Genomic DNA, 19,033 nt, shown 5'->3' with positions numbered 1-19,033 from the left:
AAAGACGACACTCAACACTACAGACCAGTATTCTCAACACTTTGGTGTGTTTTCTGTTCCCATCAGCTCCCGAGGTGCTCGCCCAGAAGCCGTACAGTAAAGCAGTGGACTGCTGGTCAATCGGAGTTATTGCCTACATCCTGTGAGTACTGCAGTTCAATCTTTATGTCCTTTAGGGTTTACCTTTAGTCCTTAGTAGCCTTTCATTCTGTCACAGTAGCAGTGTTTACACGCAGCATGATAATCCGTTAATAATCCGACTAACAGCGCAAACAGAAAAGAAGACATCCATGAATACACCTTAATCAGAGGTGGAGTGGGTAATCCTTTAAATAATCTGCTAAATAGAAGAATAACAGTCTTGTCAACACATGTATACGATTACTTTAGCTTCCACTCAAAACCTGTGAATTCCTTCAGTCCGACTTTCATCCAGATGTTCCTTGTGATTTGTGGTGGGACTGGCATCCATCTTATGTGTCTGTAAGTGTTGAAGGACATGTTTTCCTCTGGTTCCTGGGGTGGCCAGTCCATTGTAAGAATATTCAGATGGCGAGCAGGGTCAGGCGAGCGTGCCCAAGTTAAACACTGTTTATCTGGAGGTTGGTGGATCTCCAAGAAGAGAAAAGCTGGGCCTTGAGCATCACTATTCTTAGATACACTCTCACATCCTTCATAATCTCTTACAGATGTTGTTCTCCGTGTGGAGTAATCTCCTTATATGGTGTTTATGTTTAGGGGCCGTTTTTAGTGCTTCTGTGTCTGACTCATTAGAACAGGGATTTGGTGTCCCCTGAATCAGAGTCAGTTTGCCAGCCTCCGCTCCCAGTGTCTGTTTGTCTTTTATTTTCTTGCTCCTGCACCTCAGTTTTTAACAGTGTTTCTATGTTTACTGCCCATTTTGCTCATTTCTTAAAGATTTAAAGTGAAACTCTATTGTTGTCTGTGTCTTTGACCTTTGTGTGTTTACTCTCAAAATGTCCCCACAGAGATAGAAAAACATAAAAATGTAACATTACATATTGGAGCATTTGCTGACCTACTTTTGACACATCCAGTTACTACAGGGTAATGCATTGCTCTCAGTGTGATTGAGTGTCCTGGCCTCTTCTCTCTCCATAAATATTGGGGTCATGTGTCTATGCGTGTGTCCGTGTGTGTGTGTGTGGGGGGGGGGGGTCTGCTCGTGCCCTGAGGAGCTGGGACAGTCCTAATCCAGAGCAGATAGTAATATGTTTGCAATTATAATGATTGATATAGTCATAAAATAGCCTAAGAGCAGCTCTCTCTAAAGGAATTGAATATTGACGTGCAGCCGTCTTAAAGCTGACTCCATCCTCCGGAGATTTCCGGTTCGAATTTTGGTGATGCCTCTTCGGTCCGAGCCAGGAGTCCTAGAAGGCACAATTAGCCTCTCTCTGAGGGCGAGTGAGACAGCTACCTCTCCCCCACTGCTGCTCACAGTTCTAGGCATACATGAACACATGTGACAGGTCTGGGCAGTTTGCATTCTCCTGATGGTGTTGACTTTTCTCAGAGGAAGCACAAGCTCGGTCCCATCCTCCTGAACTGAGAAGAATGACCATAAATAGAATGTTTTATTGAAAGAGTGACTTATTAATCCAGAGGTCTCCAAATCTGGAACTTGGATCCCTATTCCAGGCCAGGATTTTAAAATGATTGGTCAGTATGACACTATAGTTAGTTAGTAATCGTTACACTTACATAGCGCCTTTCTAGACACCCAAGGACGCTTTACAATCCGCACTGCTCAGAACAGTCAAGCCACACACACACTGGTGAGAAGCGGCAGCCAAACGCGCACAGCGTACTCTCAACCAGGAACGACCGTCCACCTGGAGGACTGCATCGTGCACTAGGGTTTCACACAGGACAGAGCGCCAATCCATATCTGGGCACACACTCATTCACACACACCAGGACAGTTATTAGACAGAAGCCAATTCACCTACCCTCCATGTTTTTGGACTGTGGGAGGAAACCGGAGCCCCCGGAGGAAACCCACGCAGACACAAGGAGAACATGGAAACTCCACCCAGATGGGACTTGAACCCAAGATCCCACCCAATATATAGCTTCAACCGGTAATGCACCTTCTAAACTCTAAATGTTAACATCCTGGCCTTGGATTTGAAGACCTCTGCTGTATAAATTTCTGATATTTTTCCCAATAATGTGTGATTTTTGTGAATGTTACTGTGTTATTTTTTTTTAGGGCTGGACAATACAACCAACATTTTTATCACAATATGTTTCTAAATTTCAATCGATATTATATAAGTCCGATATCAATATAAACAACATAAAAGCTACGGAAAAAACTGCCAGGAAAAAACAAGAAACATGACATCACCATCAAACATGAACCTCTAGGCTTTGTGAATATTAATATTTTTAAACTAACTTTAATAAAATTGAGTAAATTAACTGAAGGTGCGGCAGGTGGTGCAGCAGGTAGGTGTCGCAGTCACACAGCTCCAGGGACCTGGAGGTTGTGGGTTTGATTCCTGCTCCAGGTGACTGTCTGTGAGGAGTGTGGTGTGTTCTCCCTGTGTCCGCGTGGGTTTCCTCCGGGTGACTGTCTGTGAGGAGTGTGGTGTGTTCTCCCTGTGTCCGCGTGGGTTTCCTCCGGGTGACTGTCTGTGAGGAGTGTGGTGTGTTCTCTCTGTGTCTGCGTGGGTTTCCTCCGGGTGCTCCGGTTTCCCCCCACAGTCCAAAAACACACGTTGGTAGGTGGATTGGTGACTCAAAAGTGTCCGTAGGTGTGAGTGTGTGTGTGTCTGTGTTGCCCTGTGAAGGACTAGCGCCCCCTCCAGGGTGTGTTCCTGCCTTGCGCCCAATGATTCCAGGTAGGCTCTGAACCCACCGCGACCCTGAACTGGATAAGGGTTACAGATAATGAATGAATAGCTTAAGGCAGTGCCCTGTAATGAACATCAGTCTGTGACAGATGTAAATAATGTATATTAAAAAAATAGAAAGTGTGTTTGAAAATGACATAATTGTTATTAATGCAGTTAATATTGAGATGTATATTGATATATAATAAATAATAATACGTAAAGCAATACATAATTTAATAAAACAACAGGTTTCAAACTTTGAAGAAGTATAAAATAACTCCCTAGTAATAAGTGTCTGTTTTGTTTGCGCTGTATTCCTTCCTTTAACCAAAGGCTTGCCCCCGTTGCACACCCTCACGGCTGATTGGCCTTCTCTCAGGTATGAAGATTGCATTGGCAACCGGGCACGACCAGCGCTAATTCTCTTACCTAACCAACCTGCCCGCGATGTAGGAAAACACAAAGCTAATCGGGCCCAAATCAAGCAGAAAATTGCCAGCCTTCTCCTCTCCCCGTGGGGAAAGGCATTTTAACAACGTTGATGATTAGAAGAGAGGGGGGGAGTATTCCACAAGATGTATTTTTGAAATCTTTTCTCAGGCTTAATCATCTTAATCAGCTGTCTTCTCTCCCAGCAGGCTCCGGGCGCCACAGCTGCTTGGGTGACTGTAGGTTTTGGATGGTATATTTACAGAGCTATGCCCTCCATGTGATTTGACTGTGACACTTTCACGAGATGCAGTAGCACTCCATACAGAGCCATCACTTTCTTCCTCCCTCTTTAAACTACAGATGTGAAACCTTTAAATACGATCAGAGACTCATCCATAACGTACCCTCTGTGTCAGTTTGCTCATCCAATGTTTCCTCAGAAATTAAGGGGGTTCATTAGGTGTTTGTAACAGCCTTAATATAGCTTTAGAGTAGATTTCTGTGTGAATTTGATGTCAGTTGGCCCACATAAATATAAACATAAAATATGAAATACAGGAACCCTGTGTTTTTACCTTAAAATTCATTCATTGTCTGTAACCCAGTTCAGGGCGGCGGTGGGTCCGGAGTCTACCCGGAATCACTGGGCGCAAGGCAGGAACACACCCTGGAGGGGGCGGCAGTCCTTTACAGTGCGACACACACTCACACATTCACTCACACACTCACACCTACGGACAATTTTGAGTCTCCAATCCACCTACCAACGTGTTTTTGGAGCGTGGGAGTAAACCGGAGAACCCGGAGGAAACCCACGCAAACACAGGGAGAACACACCACACTCTTCACAGACAGTCACCCGGAGGAAACCCACGCAGACACAGGGAGAACACACCACACTCCTCACAGACAGTCACCCTGAGGAAACCCACGCAGAGACAGAGAGAACACACCACACTCCTCACAGACAGTCACCCGGAGGAAACCCACGCAGACACAGGGAGAACACGCCACACTCCTCACAGACAGTCACCCGGAGGAAACCCACGCAGACACAGGGAGAACACACCACACTCCTCACAGACAGTCACCCGGAGGAAACCCACGCAGACACAGGGAGAACACGCCACACTCCTCACAGACAGTCACCCGGAGGAAACCCACGCAGACACAGGGAGAACACGCCACACTCCTCACAGACAGTCACCCTGAGGAAACCCACGCAGACACAGGGAGAACACACCTCACAGTCAACCTCAGGACCATGCTCTACAGAGCTTCTACAGCACTGCAGGAACTGCACTATGATTTCTCCTTGATTTCAGGACAGTGCCTTAAAAGATAATTACACTCTTTAGCTATAGGGGGAGCCAAAAATACCAGCTCATACCTAGTGTTACTTTAATGGTCATTGCACAGCAGCACAACAAAATTTGGACCCAGTGTTTAACCCAACCTTGGCGCACACACACACACGTACACACACACAACAGCGGGTAGCCACCTCAGTGCATAGGGATCCGTTGAGGGTTAGGTGTCTTGCTCAGGAGCATGTCAGCCGTGCATGTTGATGGAGGGGAAAGCACTGATCCTGGTTGGTCATTGGTCAAATTATTGTTTATGTTGTTGGTTAGTTAGCACTCTGTGTCTGTTAGCTAACATAACAGAAGTGGATGCATTTCCCAAAGCGTCACTGAACAACAGCGACTCGTTCTGAGAGCTTTCAGTTCATGTTTACCACGATGACTGCTCAACTACACTTTCTAGCTACGAGGCCCTGGGTAATTAGCGTGTTGAGCTGTGCAACACGTTACATTAGCTACCTTTTACCATTGACTGCAAAAGGGAGAGTACTACGTAACCAATGTGTTTGGTCTCTGCTTTTTAAGTTCAGTTAATAGCCCCGAGTGATATGTGCTCAGGAAAGCACAGACGTGAAAGTATTTTGACATATTTAATCATAATAATGCTAATTATTATTCAGCTATCTAATATCATTAATATCACCTCTGTGTTTCAGTTGTCTGTGGATTCTTATCCTCTGCCATAGTGTCATCAGTGAATATGACCTGTCTCCTCGCCTGTTCTCTTTCAGGTTGTGTGGCTATCCTCCCTTCTATGATGAAAATGACTCCAAGCTCTTTGAGCAGATCTTAAAAGCTGACTATGAGTTTGATGCACCTTACTGGGATGATATCTCTGATTCAGGTAATGTGGGTGTGTGTGAGGGGGGAGGGGGGCTGAGTTGTTTTGATTTGTGTCCTCTGGCTCTTCGGAGCAAAATCCTTTCTGTAGAAAGTCAACCCACTGGAATTTAGGGAGATGAAGTAGGTCAGTGATTCTCAAACTTTTCAACATCAACACTCACAGAAAAAAAATATACATTAGAGATGCATTACTGGTCACTAATGGTACCGTTAATGTACAGCAGTGGTGTCCTTTTCTGATTACAGGGGGATATCTGTAATCTTTCATTATAGAACTGTGTTAAATTACAGAACACAATAAAAGTCCTGGAGATGAAACGGAGCGAATGGAACACGACTTTAAAATCTACAATTAATTTACAGGGTGGGCCATTTATATGAATACACCTTAATAAAATGGAAATGGTTGGTGATATTAACTTCCTGTTTGTGGCTCATTAGTATATGGGAGGGGGGAAACTTTTCAACATGGGTGGTGGCCATTTTGAAGTCCGCCATTTTAGATACAACTTTTGTTTTTTCAATGGGAAGAGGGTCATGTGACACATCAAACGTATTGGGAATTTCACAAGAAAAACAATGGTGTGAAACTACGGATACCAGAAGCCTGTGCTAGCATTTCTCCTGCGGTGTTGCTATCAGTGTGTGAAGAGTGGGAGAAGAGGGTTGCATTGACAATCCAACACAATGGACAGCACTTTGAACACATTTTATAAGTGGTCAGAAACTTGTAAATAACTCATGAAAGAATAAAGTTACATTAAAACAAGCACACGATTGTTTTTCTTGTGAAATTCCCAATAAGTTTGATGTGTCACATGACCCTCTTCCCAATGAAAAAACAAAAGTTGGATCCAAAATGGCCGACTTCAAAATGGCCACCATGGTCACCACCCATCTTGAAAAGTTTCCGCCCTCCCATATACTAATGTGCCACAAACAGGAAGTTAATATCACCACCATTCCCATTTTATTAAGATGTATCCATATAAATGGCCCACCCTGTAGAACAATGTACAATTATGTTTCTCTAGATTTTTTCTAGAAAGCATGAAGGCCCACGAGAAACCACAAGAAATATAATTTCAGGAAACATTTTCAAACCACAGCATTGCATAATGTCATTATGTGTATGAGACATGTATGTAACCAGGGGTGGGTACCGCACTACGTTTACTTCATTACCTTTTTACTTTTACTTGAGTACATTTGTGAATACGTGGTGCTTTTACTCTGTTACATTGAGCTACATTCTGCTGATTTCTTGCTACTTATTTTTATCGATCTGTTCAATGCACGATCTTTGTTTTGTCAAGACTTTCACCCAAGGCTCTGTCACATGACTGTGTCTCACCAATCAAATGTAGCCACTAGTGACACTTCACTCCGTTTCACCAATCAGAGAGCGTTTGAGAGCCAGCTGCTGTTAAAGCTGAATAGTCATGGAGTGAACATGTACATACAAAGATGTAATTTATTATTGTTTTAGTTGTTTAAGAGATGTTCTCCGGCTCTGAATGTGTTCGTAGCTGTTTTATATTTGTGTGCATTCAGGTGTATATTATTTGACGTACTAATTATTAACCCTTTGGGTTCTAAGGACATTCTCTCAATGTTCTGAAATTCGTCTTTAAAGCACTTGCATTATATTATATTACCCTCATGTTTTATGTCAGAATGTTCAGAACAATCTCAACTCTCTCGTTAAGAGAGGCCCGTGTGATCTACAGCATTGTATGAAGAGATAATCTGTCTCCAACCCTGAAAAACTTAAATCCGATTTTAGAAAATCTTTATATTTGTTGTAAATACATCCCTTTCCTTGTGTGGATGAATTGTTTTGGTGATTGAAATAGTTTTATCAGAGTCTTAAAAACAAGCCAATCCACCAGTGAGACACGGCGAGAGGCAGAGGAGGCGTGTCTCAAGCTTATTCATAGGCTGGGAACTCGGGACGTACAGTATCGAGTATAACATGCGATCGAAAGAGCAGTTTCTGCACATTCACAGTGTGTTTGAACTGTATTTCGGCGCTGTGCTATCGCTAAGATATTAATAGAAACATCGTGAATGGTCGTATTTGATGCGCCGGCACGTTCTTCGACCCCAGAGGGTTAAACAAAGAGGTTCCTCAGCAGTTACTCAGTACTTTAGTAGTTATTTCACTTAATACTTTTTACTCTTAATCAAGTAATTAATTGGGTGACAACCTTTTTGCTTTTACTTGAGTCTAAATAATTTTCTAAAGTAACAATACTCTAACTTGATTCCAACGTGTGGTCGTTTTTTCCCAGGACATGGGATGAATAGGGACAATTGAAGCTGAATATTAAAGAAATCTCAATACCAGACGTTCACAGTCGGGCGTGTGGGTCTGTTTTGTTTCTTGGGCCAAGGGGCAAAAAACAGACAAGCTTTTAGAGCACTAGGGGGTCTGTGGTGACAGGTCTAACATTTATATTTGTCATTATGGACACTGGCTCTCCCTCAGTAAAGGCCTGAGGACCACCAGAGGGTGCTTTGCAACCCAGTTAGTGGTCCTCTGCCAAGTGGTGGAGAAACTCTGAGCTATGGATTTTGTCTATAAATAGCTTTAAACCTGAAACTCGGCCAGAAACACACACACAAACAATCCTGCACTCAGTTATCCAGGAATAACCCTGTGGTTTGCTCGTAATAGTGGAAAAACGTAAGCATGGTTTTACAGGAAAGGGTCTGACAGTCCACCTCGGCATGTAACAAACCCTTCAGGGCATGCCGTCTCACTCCTGACACCTGCTTTGAGTTTCAACACACAATATTTGTTTTCTAACATCGGTACACGTCCGTGTGTTTTAGGAATGATTGGGTTCTTGGTGTAAATATTCAGTACCAATGTAAACTTAATGCTTTGTGCTAATGAAGCGCTGTCTGGTTGTTGTTATGAGTGAATGATCTGTGAAATCCAGGCTCCTACTCTCAGGTTTGTGCTGATTCTTTTATTTTGTTCCTCTAGCCAAGGATTTCATCAGCTGTTTGATGGAGAGGGATCCGTCTAAACGCTACACTTGTCAGCAGGCTCTTCGCCATCCGTGGTGAGTCTGATTCTCAAATTCTTTCTGGCTCGTTACTCAGTCACACAATGACAGTTGAACTGTAGGTGCTTGTTATGTGCTTTTCCACTGCATGGTACCTATTCTACTTGGCTTGTCTCTACTCTGCTTTTTTGCTTCTCCATCAGGTAAATTTGGTCCTGGTCCATAGAACCTGGTTCTTGTTTAGTCCCTGTTCTCTTGTGGTTCCGAGCCAGCCGAGTAGGGACTAAACCGTGACGTGTAAACTGTCACTGCCGAAGGGAGGACGAGGTAGAGGACGTACACACAATGGCTGACTTTATTGATGCAAACAAACGTAAACACTAAACTCAATCTGAAAACAAACACAAGCATGAATGTCGGAAACATTAACTAGGACAAAACCTGCACAGGAACAAAAAGGGAACAGCCGTGAACCGGTGTAGACATGTACCAAAACCTGGGAAGGATAACAAGAGGATCGGACCACAAAGGAAGCACAGGTGGGAACACTAATGCTAAGATGGGGCTAGGTCAGAGCTAAGGGAGGAGACAGGAACCAAAACAGAGCCACGTGCTAAAGGAACACATGACAAACAAAGAAACACAAAAACAAAACAGGAACACACGAAACAGGGCAAAAGTGTGACATAAACCTTGCAGAGCGCTGATTGTCCAGAGAGAGTCGTCACTCCATGCCACGCCACGCAGACGACCAGCACCAACTCTCCATCTGTAAAATCTCCAGCTGCAGCAGAGATCACGTTTGTTTTTATCTGACTCACGACGGCAGCTCGTAAAATGACGCCGTGGTCTTTTGAAGAGGTTCAAACGCTCCTTGGATCGGTGGCCGACGAAAGAATCCTGCGAGAGCTGGACGCTGCAACAAGGAAGGAACAAACTCTACTGATCTGTCTGAACTGATGACGGAGCTGTGTTCAGTCCCAAACAACAACAACACGCCAATACACCATGAGTACACACCGCTTAACGTTACCGCTGCTGTTGTTGTGGTTTCTAAAGCCCGCTGTTTCCCATTAGAGACAGGGGTTTGAAACGTTATTAAAGGAATAACTGGTAGAAAGAAGAGAGAGGACTGAATGGAAATATGTTGAATGGAATGGAAATTGATTTTCTATTCTCATGGTACAGGATTGTAAACCACACACTCTCCTGAAGGGGTGCTATTTCTCACAAACATTAAGGAATTGCTCCACAAGGGGGTGCTATTCTTAAAGTCATATCACAGAAAATATTGGCGTTATTGCTGTTTTGTTTTTGTTGCTTACATCAGCATCACACAGGAAATTCATTCATTATCTGTAACCCTTATCCAGTTCAGGGTCGTGGTGGGTCCAGAGTCTACCTGGAGTCATTGGGCGCAAGGCGGGAATACACCCTGGAGGGGGTGCCAGTCCTTCACAGGGCAACACACACACAGGAAATTGCGCAACCAAAACACAGCCTCTAGAAGCTCCGCCCACTTCCGAAGTTCTGTTATCTAATGGGAAATGGACACATAGTCTAATAGGATGAGGATAGTTGTGTTTTCGTATTAAAAACAGAACTAAGACGTACCTTGGCCTAAGTGTGTGTGTTTGTACCAACAGAGCCACTGAATGATACCTCAGTTGTCAGTACCTAAACTGTTATTGTCTATATTTACGAGGCTCCTGCACTCATCACATTCACATCTGAACTCTGTTGCTTTGCTTCTCATTTCTGCACAAAGTTCAGGAGCCCTTTGGCCTGTTACTTAAATAGCAAGAGGTTATCATTCAGAATTCCTGCCGCTGCTATTTTCACACGACATGGACTCTTCAGAGTTTGAGTTTGTTATCACCTTGTAAATGTGTTTTCCAGGATTGCTGGAGACACTGCTCTCTGCAAGAACATCCATGAGTCTGTCAGCCGTCAAATGCGTAAGAACTTCGCCAAAAGCAAATGGAGGGTAAGTTTGGTTAAACGTTTTTTTGGACACATCAAGGCTGAATTATTCTTTCAATCATTCATTCATTATCTGTAACTGCTTATCCAGTTTGGGGTCGCAGTGGGTCCAGAGCCTACCTGGAATCATTGGGCGCAAGGCGGGAACACACCCTGGAGGGGGCGCTAGTCCTTCACAGAGCAACACAGACACTCACACATTCACACACACACTCACACCTACGGACACTTTTGAGTCTCCAATCCAACAATGTGTGTTTTTGGAGCATGGGAGGAAACCAGAGCACCCGGAGGAAACCAGAGCACCCGGAGGAAACCCACGCAGAAGCAGGGAGAACACACCACACTCCTCATAGACAGTCACCCGGAGGAAACCCACGCAGACACATGGAGAACACACCACACTCCTCAGTCACCCAGACAGTCACCCGGAGCGGGACTCGAACTCACAACCTCTAGGACAACCTCTAGGACCCAGGAAAGTTTGAAATTACACGAAATAAGTCGGTTCTACATTCAGATTCTGTACTGAACTGAGGCTCAAATCACACACATTTTGAGCCTCATAGCTGTGAGCACAAATTTGACTGAAGGATCTTCTGAGTATTTTGTCTGTTTTCAGCTTCATTCATCTCTTTTTTTTTTTTTTTTTTTAACCCAAACTCAGCGCTAAACTCACAGCTGCAGTGTGCTACTGGGCTTGTGTTTTTCTCCACTCATTTTCAAATCACCAGTCAGCGCCCCCTGTGATTATAAAGAATTAGCACAATTGAATGTCTGAGTCCAAAAGGGGTCTACAGACATTTGGATATATATAAATGTGTGTGTGTGTGTATATGTGTGTCATACTCACCAGTGTTCTCTCCCGCTTCACTTACAGCAAGCGTTCAATGCCACGGCGGTGGTGAGGCACATGAGGCGCCTGCAGCTGGGCAGCAGTATGGGCAGCAGCATGGACGCCGGGCACTCAGGTAGTGCCGCCCAGAGCCGAGGACAAGCAGCAAAGCTGATAGCAGATCCATCACCAAACCAAACCCAAACCACAAGCCCGACCCCGACCCCAGCACCAACCGTCAGCCAGAACCCGAAACCTGCTCAGAGCCAGAACCAGTACCACATTAACAACATGTCCACAGAGTCGCCCCCTATACCGCGCAAAGACTGTGAGTCACAGTGTCACAGTTGTGCGTGGAGACTTACAAATGAGTTCCTAAATGGGTAACCACTTTAAAATAAGACTACACTTATAAAGCTTTATAAATGGTTTAAAAATGTAGATGGATATGGGTTCACTATTTGGCAAACAACAGGTCACTGTTGCATATTCTATCTATGTGTTATAACAGATTATTAATAACTTTTAAGGCATTAGCAACCTAATAATTACCATCAATAAACAGATAGTAAACCATTTATAAACCTTAATGAATCTAGTCTTATTCTAAAGTGGTACCACAAGGTCTTTTACAGTTGCTTATGTTTTAAGTCTGTCATCATCAAATGGCAGATCTCAGTCCGGACTTGGACCGAGTGATGGTTCCATTCTGATCTGTGATTTATAAAAAGAAATAAGTGAGAATTAATTATAATGTACATGAAGCTTTTTTTTTTTTTTTGAGAGATGTGGTTATAGTCAAAAAGGTGCAGCTACTCCAGTAAATACAGTAGTAGTTCCTCTATGTCGACCCGGTCAAACTGAAATGCCCGGCAGGTTTTAGGTTTATGTTACAACCTACAAGGTGCTGTGTAGTTAAATGATGGTGAGTGTGTGTGATTGTCTTAAGGTGCGTGTGTGTGTGTATGTGACTGGGTGAGTGTGAATTGTATGAACTATACAATTGAACTGTATGAAGGTGTGTGTGTGACTGGGTGACTGTGTGAAACTGTACACTGGTGTGTGTGTGTGTGACTGGGTGAGTGTGTGAAACTGTACGAAGGTGTGTATATGTGTGTGTGAGACTGGGTGAGTGTGTGAAACTACACTAGTGTGTGTGTGTGTGTGTGTGTGACTGGGTGAGTGTGTGAAGGTGTGGGTGTGGTGTGTGTGAGACAGGGTGAGTGTGTGAAGGTGTGTATATGTGTGTGTGAGACAGGGTGAGTGTGTGAAACTACACTAGTGTGTGTGACTGGGTGAGTGTGTGAAGGTGTGGGTGTGGTGTGTGTGACTGGATGTGACTGGGTGAGTGTGTGAAACTGTACACTGGTGTGTGTGTATGTGACTGGGTGAGTGTGTGAAACTGTACGAAGGTGTGTATATGTGTATGTGAGACTGGGTGAGTGTGTGAAACTACACTAGTGTGTGTGTGTGACTGGGTGAGTGTGTGAAGGTGTGGGTGTGGTGTGTGGGTGTGTGTGTGTGTGACTGGGTGAGTGTATGAAACTGTACGAAGGTGTGTACATGTGTGTGTGAGACAGGGTGAGTGTGTGAAACTACACTAGTGTGTGTGACTGGGTGAGTGTGTGAAGGTGTGGGTGTGGTGTGTGTGTGTGTGTGTGTGTGACTGGATGTGACTGGGTGAGTGTGTGAAACTGTACACTGGTGTGTGTGTATGTGACTGGGTGAGTGATGGACAGGTGCCCTCCTGCACCCTTGGTCAGAAAGAGAGTATGAATGAATGAAGTATCATGAGTAACTCTTACACTGCAGTAGGTGAATTTCGAGGCAGTTACATGAAAGTAGCACAAAATACATGACAAACACGTGTGTGATAAAAGCTTTGATACCGTCTGTTTTCTCGCAGGTACGGCTCCGCCCCACTCTTCCTGCTCCTTGGCGTCTGCAGCGTCCTCCCAGGCTGCGGGGACGGAGCACTGCAGGACACACCCCTCCTCGGTTGCCTCGGTGAACACTGTGCTAACTGGGACCAAGTGACGCCAGGTCCTGCGGGGAGAGAGCTGGGAGGCCACTGCCCTTTGAGCCCCGGCCCTCAGCGCCCTCCCCGCCCTGCCGCTGGACAGGCAGAGGACTCGCCCACCCCCTAAAATCGCCATAACCACTGAGAGACCGCCCACCGCTCGATGCACACCACGACCCCGGCCTGCCCCATTGACCCCAGGGGGCGCTACGAGAAATTGGAGCTGGAAGACGTTAAACTGATGCGGTCGGACAGGACTGAGGAGGAAGCTTGTGATGAATGTGTTACGAATCACAGCAGCCAATTTTACTCTTTGGATAGGACTCGGAAAGGACTTTCCAGAGGAATGTGCGAGCTTGAGTGTGTCTGCCTTTAGCAGCAGGGCAGAACCAACGTCAAGCTTTTCTTCTTTACTCTACGTCTATAGCTCTTCCCACTTTTCTCTTTGCAATCTCTCACTCTCTCTCTCTTTCTCTCCTTTGCCCTGACCCCGTATTCCTTTCCTGTAATGCGTTGTTTGACTTGAGAGAGGGGCTTTGCATATTTTACTTTCTAGTCCTTCTCTGGTTTGTCTTGCTGATCTGCAGAAGTGCTGTTAAATCAAGTTAGACTGTTTTTCGAGCTGTGATCTGGGTCTGAATTGAGTCAGTTTGCACGCAGGGGGGGATCCCTAGCTACTAGACAAATAGCTGTCATCCTGCGGTGTTTCGGCGAGGAGTGGACAGACTGTGTAACGGTCTAGATCCTCATCGCATCTGTAGAAATATGGCAGCCCAAAGAAGTTAGTCCTGATCTGACATGAGGTACGGCCTCTAAATGAGTCTTTCTTCTGCAGTACTCCACAGGCACCCAAACAGCGATTAACGAAAATGGTAGAACTGTTACCTTACTCTCACACTCACTAACAAACACACTTGTGTCTATATCCAGTATGTTCATGCTCTGTCATCCTCACACACACACACACACACATATCCCTTGAAAAGCCATCACAGCATCTCTTCAAAACCAGTGTCTGAGTTCTCAGGGAATTCCACAGCTGCACTGGGCTTTAGGATTCTATCCGTACCCATGGCAGTCCTTCCGTTGTGTTGAGACGGCTTGATCCTTCGGTGACGTTAGGAAACCGGGCCTGAGTCTATGATCGAAAACGACGTAGCTCCAGAAGGCGGTAGGCCTTCTTGTAAAGCACCGTTCATCAGTGAACTCCATGAAAACTCCAGAGTCAGGCTAAACGTAGCGTCATTGTAATGATTGTATCACATTTCGCCGTGGTCAGGTGGAAGATACGTGAGCACATATCATGTAAATACCTTCCGAAGCTACTGACAGTATAGTATAAGTGTAAGCGGATGTGTGTCTAGTATTAATCCAGACTGGTCTGTCTTCATCCAAAAAGGTCTAAGGGCTAAGTCATGGCTTAAAGTTTTCAGAGACCACTGACATTCTGCTCTGGGCACTTTGTGTTTTAATGTTCAGGCATGGGTTTCTAGCCTAGTCTCCTGCATTTAAAACCTGTTGACTGATGCGCGAGGAAAGGCTGAAGGGTACGTCACGTCCCCCTAAGTGCCATCAGAACCTCCATGTGATCTCCATCGCTGTCTTTTATCAACGTGTTTTGTGAATGGTTTCTGTAATCTAGTGGCAAAACGTGTCAATCACTGTGCATCATTTTGCTGTAAGGAAGGCCATGGTTTTGCATGCTTTGTTTTGTTTTGTTTTTTACAGTTGCTTTAACTCTTGCTGTGTACAATCTGCACGGTCTAGTTGCCTTGAGAGAAGGGCACACACAGAAACAGCTCATAACGCCCTCATTGGCTGAGCTGCCCCTCTGCCCCTATTTTAACTGCGTAAATACAACTAGAACGACTAGTGTTGGATAGACGTGGCCCTGGGGACACAGAGAAGGAGAAGACCAGAGACATACAAACTGCTCTCGTTCTGGGACTTGTAGCATTCCAAATTTAACTTTTGTAAAAACTCATCATAAATTGCCATGCACAAATAATAATAAACAATTAATTATAATTATTATTTTCATTAAAATGTTGTCGTTATAATGAAATAAATTAATTATCTTGATACGAATTTTTGCCATGAAATATATAATTCATTATTATGATCAATTATAATTAAATAAATAATGCTTTGTCTCAATAAACCAATGTATAATTAATTTTTTTTTGTATGAAGTCAAAAGTCATGCTACTGAAATAGCATAATATTGCGATAAAAACGGCTAAAATAAATCATGAAGGGGAAAAAAAAAAAAAAACATGGCATTTTCTGGCTCTTGCACTGTTTAAAAAAAAAAAGTGTTAGAGCTTGAGTTGTGGCAGCGTTTCATTTGTGGTCCTCACAGTGTGGCTAATTTATTCAGTTATGATTATCCCAGAGTAGACCTATAGCACCCAGTGATGAACGTTTTTCTGTGCATTACCACTGAGTGTTTTTATACTGATGGTTAGACAGAGTCATGCATGGAACTCCTTGTGTCTGTGTGTCTGTCTTGGTCTTTGATTGTGTGTGTGTGTGTGTGTCTGCCTTAGTGTAAATGTATTAACGTGCAGTGTTTGGTGAGTGATGTGTGACTAACACTTCTTAAAAATGTCCAATCCTTGGGTCCTGAAGTGCTGGGGGATCGGAACAGTACAGTTAGGTTTAATGGGCTTCACACTTCCTGCACCCCTATACTTAGCATGATGCTAGCTAGTACAAGTGTTTGTTAACAGATCTGCCGGTTAGTGTTCTCCTGCTAGCGTGTTGAGCTGGTCTAAAGACGTAGCTTCAGCTGCCTTTTAGTAGGAAACCAGGGTTTGTGTAGGAAAGCAACTAGTAGATGTAGCAGCTAGCTACTTCATGGTGAGAATGTTTGTCTGGGAACAACTCGGCAAACCTTTGTTGCAGGATTTTGGCTAAAAAGGGTTAGTTCCCAGACACCAGAGCAATGAATATCAGAAGAAAAACAAGCTAGCTTGTCATCTTCTGCTTCTTAATGATGGCATTCTTTTTTTACTGCATGTAAAGTTTTCTCAGCACATGCAGCACACATTTCCTGTGTCTATATGGAGGTTTTGTGAGGCTGTTGAGCCATGTTTACGTCCCCAAATCCACATGCTAATGTCGGGCCGACAATATGGAGTCCACCATTTAGCGCCCCACCTTCATAAGGTGCTGGATTGGTCAGTTTATTTCCACTCACATTCAATCCAAGGTTTCTCATGGTTGTCTCCAGTTGTCTTCTCGTTAGGGAATCCCTTCTGGCTGAGTGAGACTTGGGCTACGTTCACACAGCGCAAAACAGTGGCCCAAACATGATCTGTGACACTGACGTATCGATTGTTTGTTTGGGACAGACTCCAGATTCTTGCAGCGATGTGAGTCTGTCAGAATGAACAGATAGGAATTAATGTAACTTTTCCGTGGGATGACAGCAGTGGGGATTGACCCTTGGGTGTTCATCCCAAGCGTTATGGTTTTAGTTTGAGGTGTTTAGGGAATGGACACAGACTGGACAAAGCATTTATGTTTTCAAAAAATGATTGAGAAACAAGAAACCTGTGAAATGTATTAATCCAGGTTCCTGTCACTGTTTTATGAGAAAACTAATATTAAGATCTTGAAAGAAATATAATTTAGAAGGGCTTATTTCTCACGGTGGAGCAGCAGGTAGTGTCTCTGTCACACAGAGGTTGTGGGTTCGAGTCCCACTCCGGGTGACTGTCTGTGAGGAGTGTGGTGTGTTCTCTCTGTGTCTGTGTGGGTTTCCTCCAGGTGACTGTCTGTGAGAAGTGTGGTGTGTTCTCTCTGTGTCTGTGTGGGTTTCCTCCAGGTGACTGTCTGTGAGAAGTGTGGTGTGATCTCTCTGTGTCTGTGTGGGTTTCCTCCGGGTGACTGTCTGTGAGGAGTGTGGTGTGTTCTCCCTGTGTCTGCGTGGGTTTCCTCCGGGTGACTGTCTGTGAGAAGTGTGGTGGGATCTCTCTGTGTCTGTGTGGGTTTCCTCCGGGTGACTGTCTGTGAGGAGTGTGGTGTGTTCTCCCTGTGTCTGCGTGGGTTTCCTCCGGGTGACTGTCTGTGAGGAGTGTGGTGTGTTCTCCCTGTGTCTGCGTGGGTTTCCTCCGGGTGACTGTCTGTGAGGAGTGTGGTGTGATCTCTCTGTGTCTGTGTGGGTTTCCTCCGGGTGACTGTCTGTGAGGAGTGTGGTGTGTTCTCCCTGTGTCTGCGTGGGTTTCCTCCAGGTGACTGTCTGTGAGGAGTGTGGTGTGTTCTCCCCGTGTCTGTGTGGGTTTCCTCCGGGTGACTGTCTGTGAGGAGTGTGGTGTGTTCTCTCTGTGTCTGTGTGGGTTTCCTCCGGGTGCTCAAAAGTGTCTGTAGGTGTGAGTGTGTGTCGCCCTGTGAAGGACTGGCGCCCTCTTCAGAGTGTGTTCCCACCTTGCACCCAGTGATTCCGGGTAGGCTCCAGACCCACCGCGATCCTGAACTGGTTAAGGGTTACAGAAAATGAATGAATAATTTCTCAGCAGGTCATTTAATTTTAAAATTCTCATGTCTCTATTAATGTCATAACTCATTTTTGTCGGTTTGTAAGAATCCCCTAACAATAATGCGCTGCAAACCTAAGAAACACTCAAGCGCGGCCAATGAACAATCACTGGCTTTTGTTCTATCCTCTATATTTCACACAGAAAAGTATGATAAGTGTGATACAGTGCTGCACAAAAGAGCTCTGAATAAAAAGTACAGACCCTTACCAGTGTGTGGGGGTCAGTTTGGGAGCATGATCTGTTCAGACAAAGGGTCAGACATTCTGGATTTGGGCCACTGGTTTTTGCTGGTGATCATTTGTGTGTAGTGTGAGGACAGGGGAAACGATGCCCAGTTGACTATCCACATGAACTCAATCTGTGCTTTTGGACGATCTTGGCCTTGCTCTGTGAGCAGCATCACAAACTAGATTCTGTGTCACACTTCAGCCGAACACACACACACACACACACACAGACAGAACAGCTGCTACGAGTACAAATGGTCAACTTTTACGCTTGCTGTTAGGTGTACGAATACATTTTAAAGCGTTTTTGTGTAAAATATAATGTTATTAAAAATGTAAAACTTCTCCCACTAGTTTGTCCTTTATTGGAAACAGTTGTCATTTTATTTAAAACAAAACAAAACCATAAGACATTAAAATAACACTAGTTTAATTTGGTATTTCTGCTCTTTGGCTCCCTCCCCCCTACAGCAGCAGAGTGTAATGCAATGACAGGAGCAATAACAGGGTCTGTTCTTATTATAAATCAGTGGAGAATCACAGTTATTCTGAGGCTGCAATTTTAAGGTAAATATACTTCACGATCTCCAACATTGAAATCCCCGTCTGTAAATGTTCTAAACCCAAACTCACGTACTTTTGAACGCAGTATTGTCCCCAAGAACAGAACAAATCCATTACAGTCTTCTGCAGTTTTTAACGAATGAAGCGCCCAATAAACTCTTCACTCGCCTTTTTCACACTGCTTCATTTTTAATACGACACAACAGTCACCATAAAATAACAAAAGAGTGCAAGAACGTTATGTATTTGTACACCTAATACATCACCAGCTTTGGCAGATTTTTAACCTGTTTTTTTTTTACAAAACAACATCATCCTGAAGCTGATGGATGCGGGATCC

General features: G+C 44.4%; 1 protein-coding gene across 2 annotated transcripts in view; it reads left to right on the top strand.

Annotated features, from left to right (window-relative positions):
- camk1da (calcium/calmodulin-dependent protein kinase 1Da) overlaps nt 1–15,527 on the top strand; it is a 96,419-nt gene extending 80,892 nt beyond the window's left edge. For both annotated transcript variants that reach the window (XM_066667091.1, XM_066667092.1), the window contains exons 6-11: nt 67–142; nt 5,392–5,504; nt 8,499–8,577; nt 10,420–10,507; nt 11,384–11,666; nt 13,245–15,527. In XM_066667091.1, coding sequence (XP_066523188.1) covers nt 67–142; nt 5,392–5,504; nt 8,499–8,577; nt 10,420–10,507; nt 11,384–11,666; nt 13,245–13,375 — 770 coding nt within the window. In that variant the 3' untranslated portion in view covers nt 13,376–15,527. The remainder of the gene's footprint in view (nt 1–66; nt 143–5,391; nt 5,505–8,498; nt 8,578–10,419; nt 10,508–11,383; nt 11,667–13,244) is intronic.
- Nucleotides 15,528–19,033: the final 3,506 nt, after the last annotated feature.

The sequence above is a fragment of the Hoplias malabaricus genome, chromosome 4, assembly GCF_029633855.1.
Source record: "Hoplias malabaricus isolate fHopMal1 chromosome 4, fHopMal1.hap1, whole genome shotgun sequence".
In the NCBI taxonomy this organism is placed as follows: Eukaryota; Metazoa; Chordata; class Actinopteri; order Characiformes; family Erythrinidae; genus Hoplias; species Hoplias malabaricus.
The sequence above is the reverse complement of the archived record's forward strand: the minus strand, read 5'-3'. Positions and strand labels throughout refer to the sequence as shown.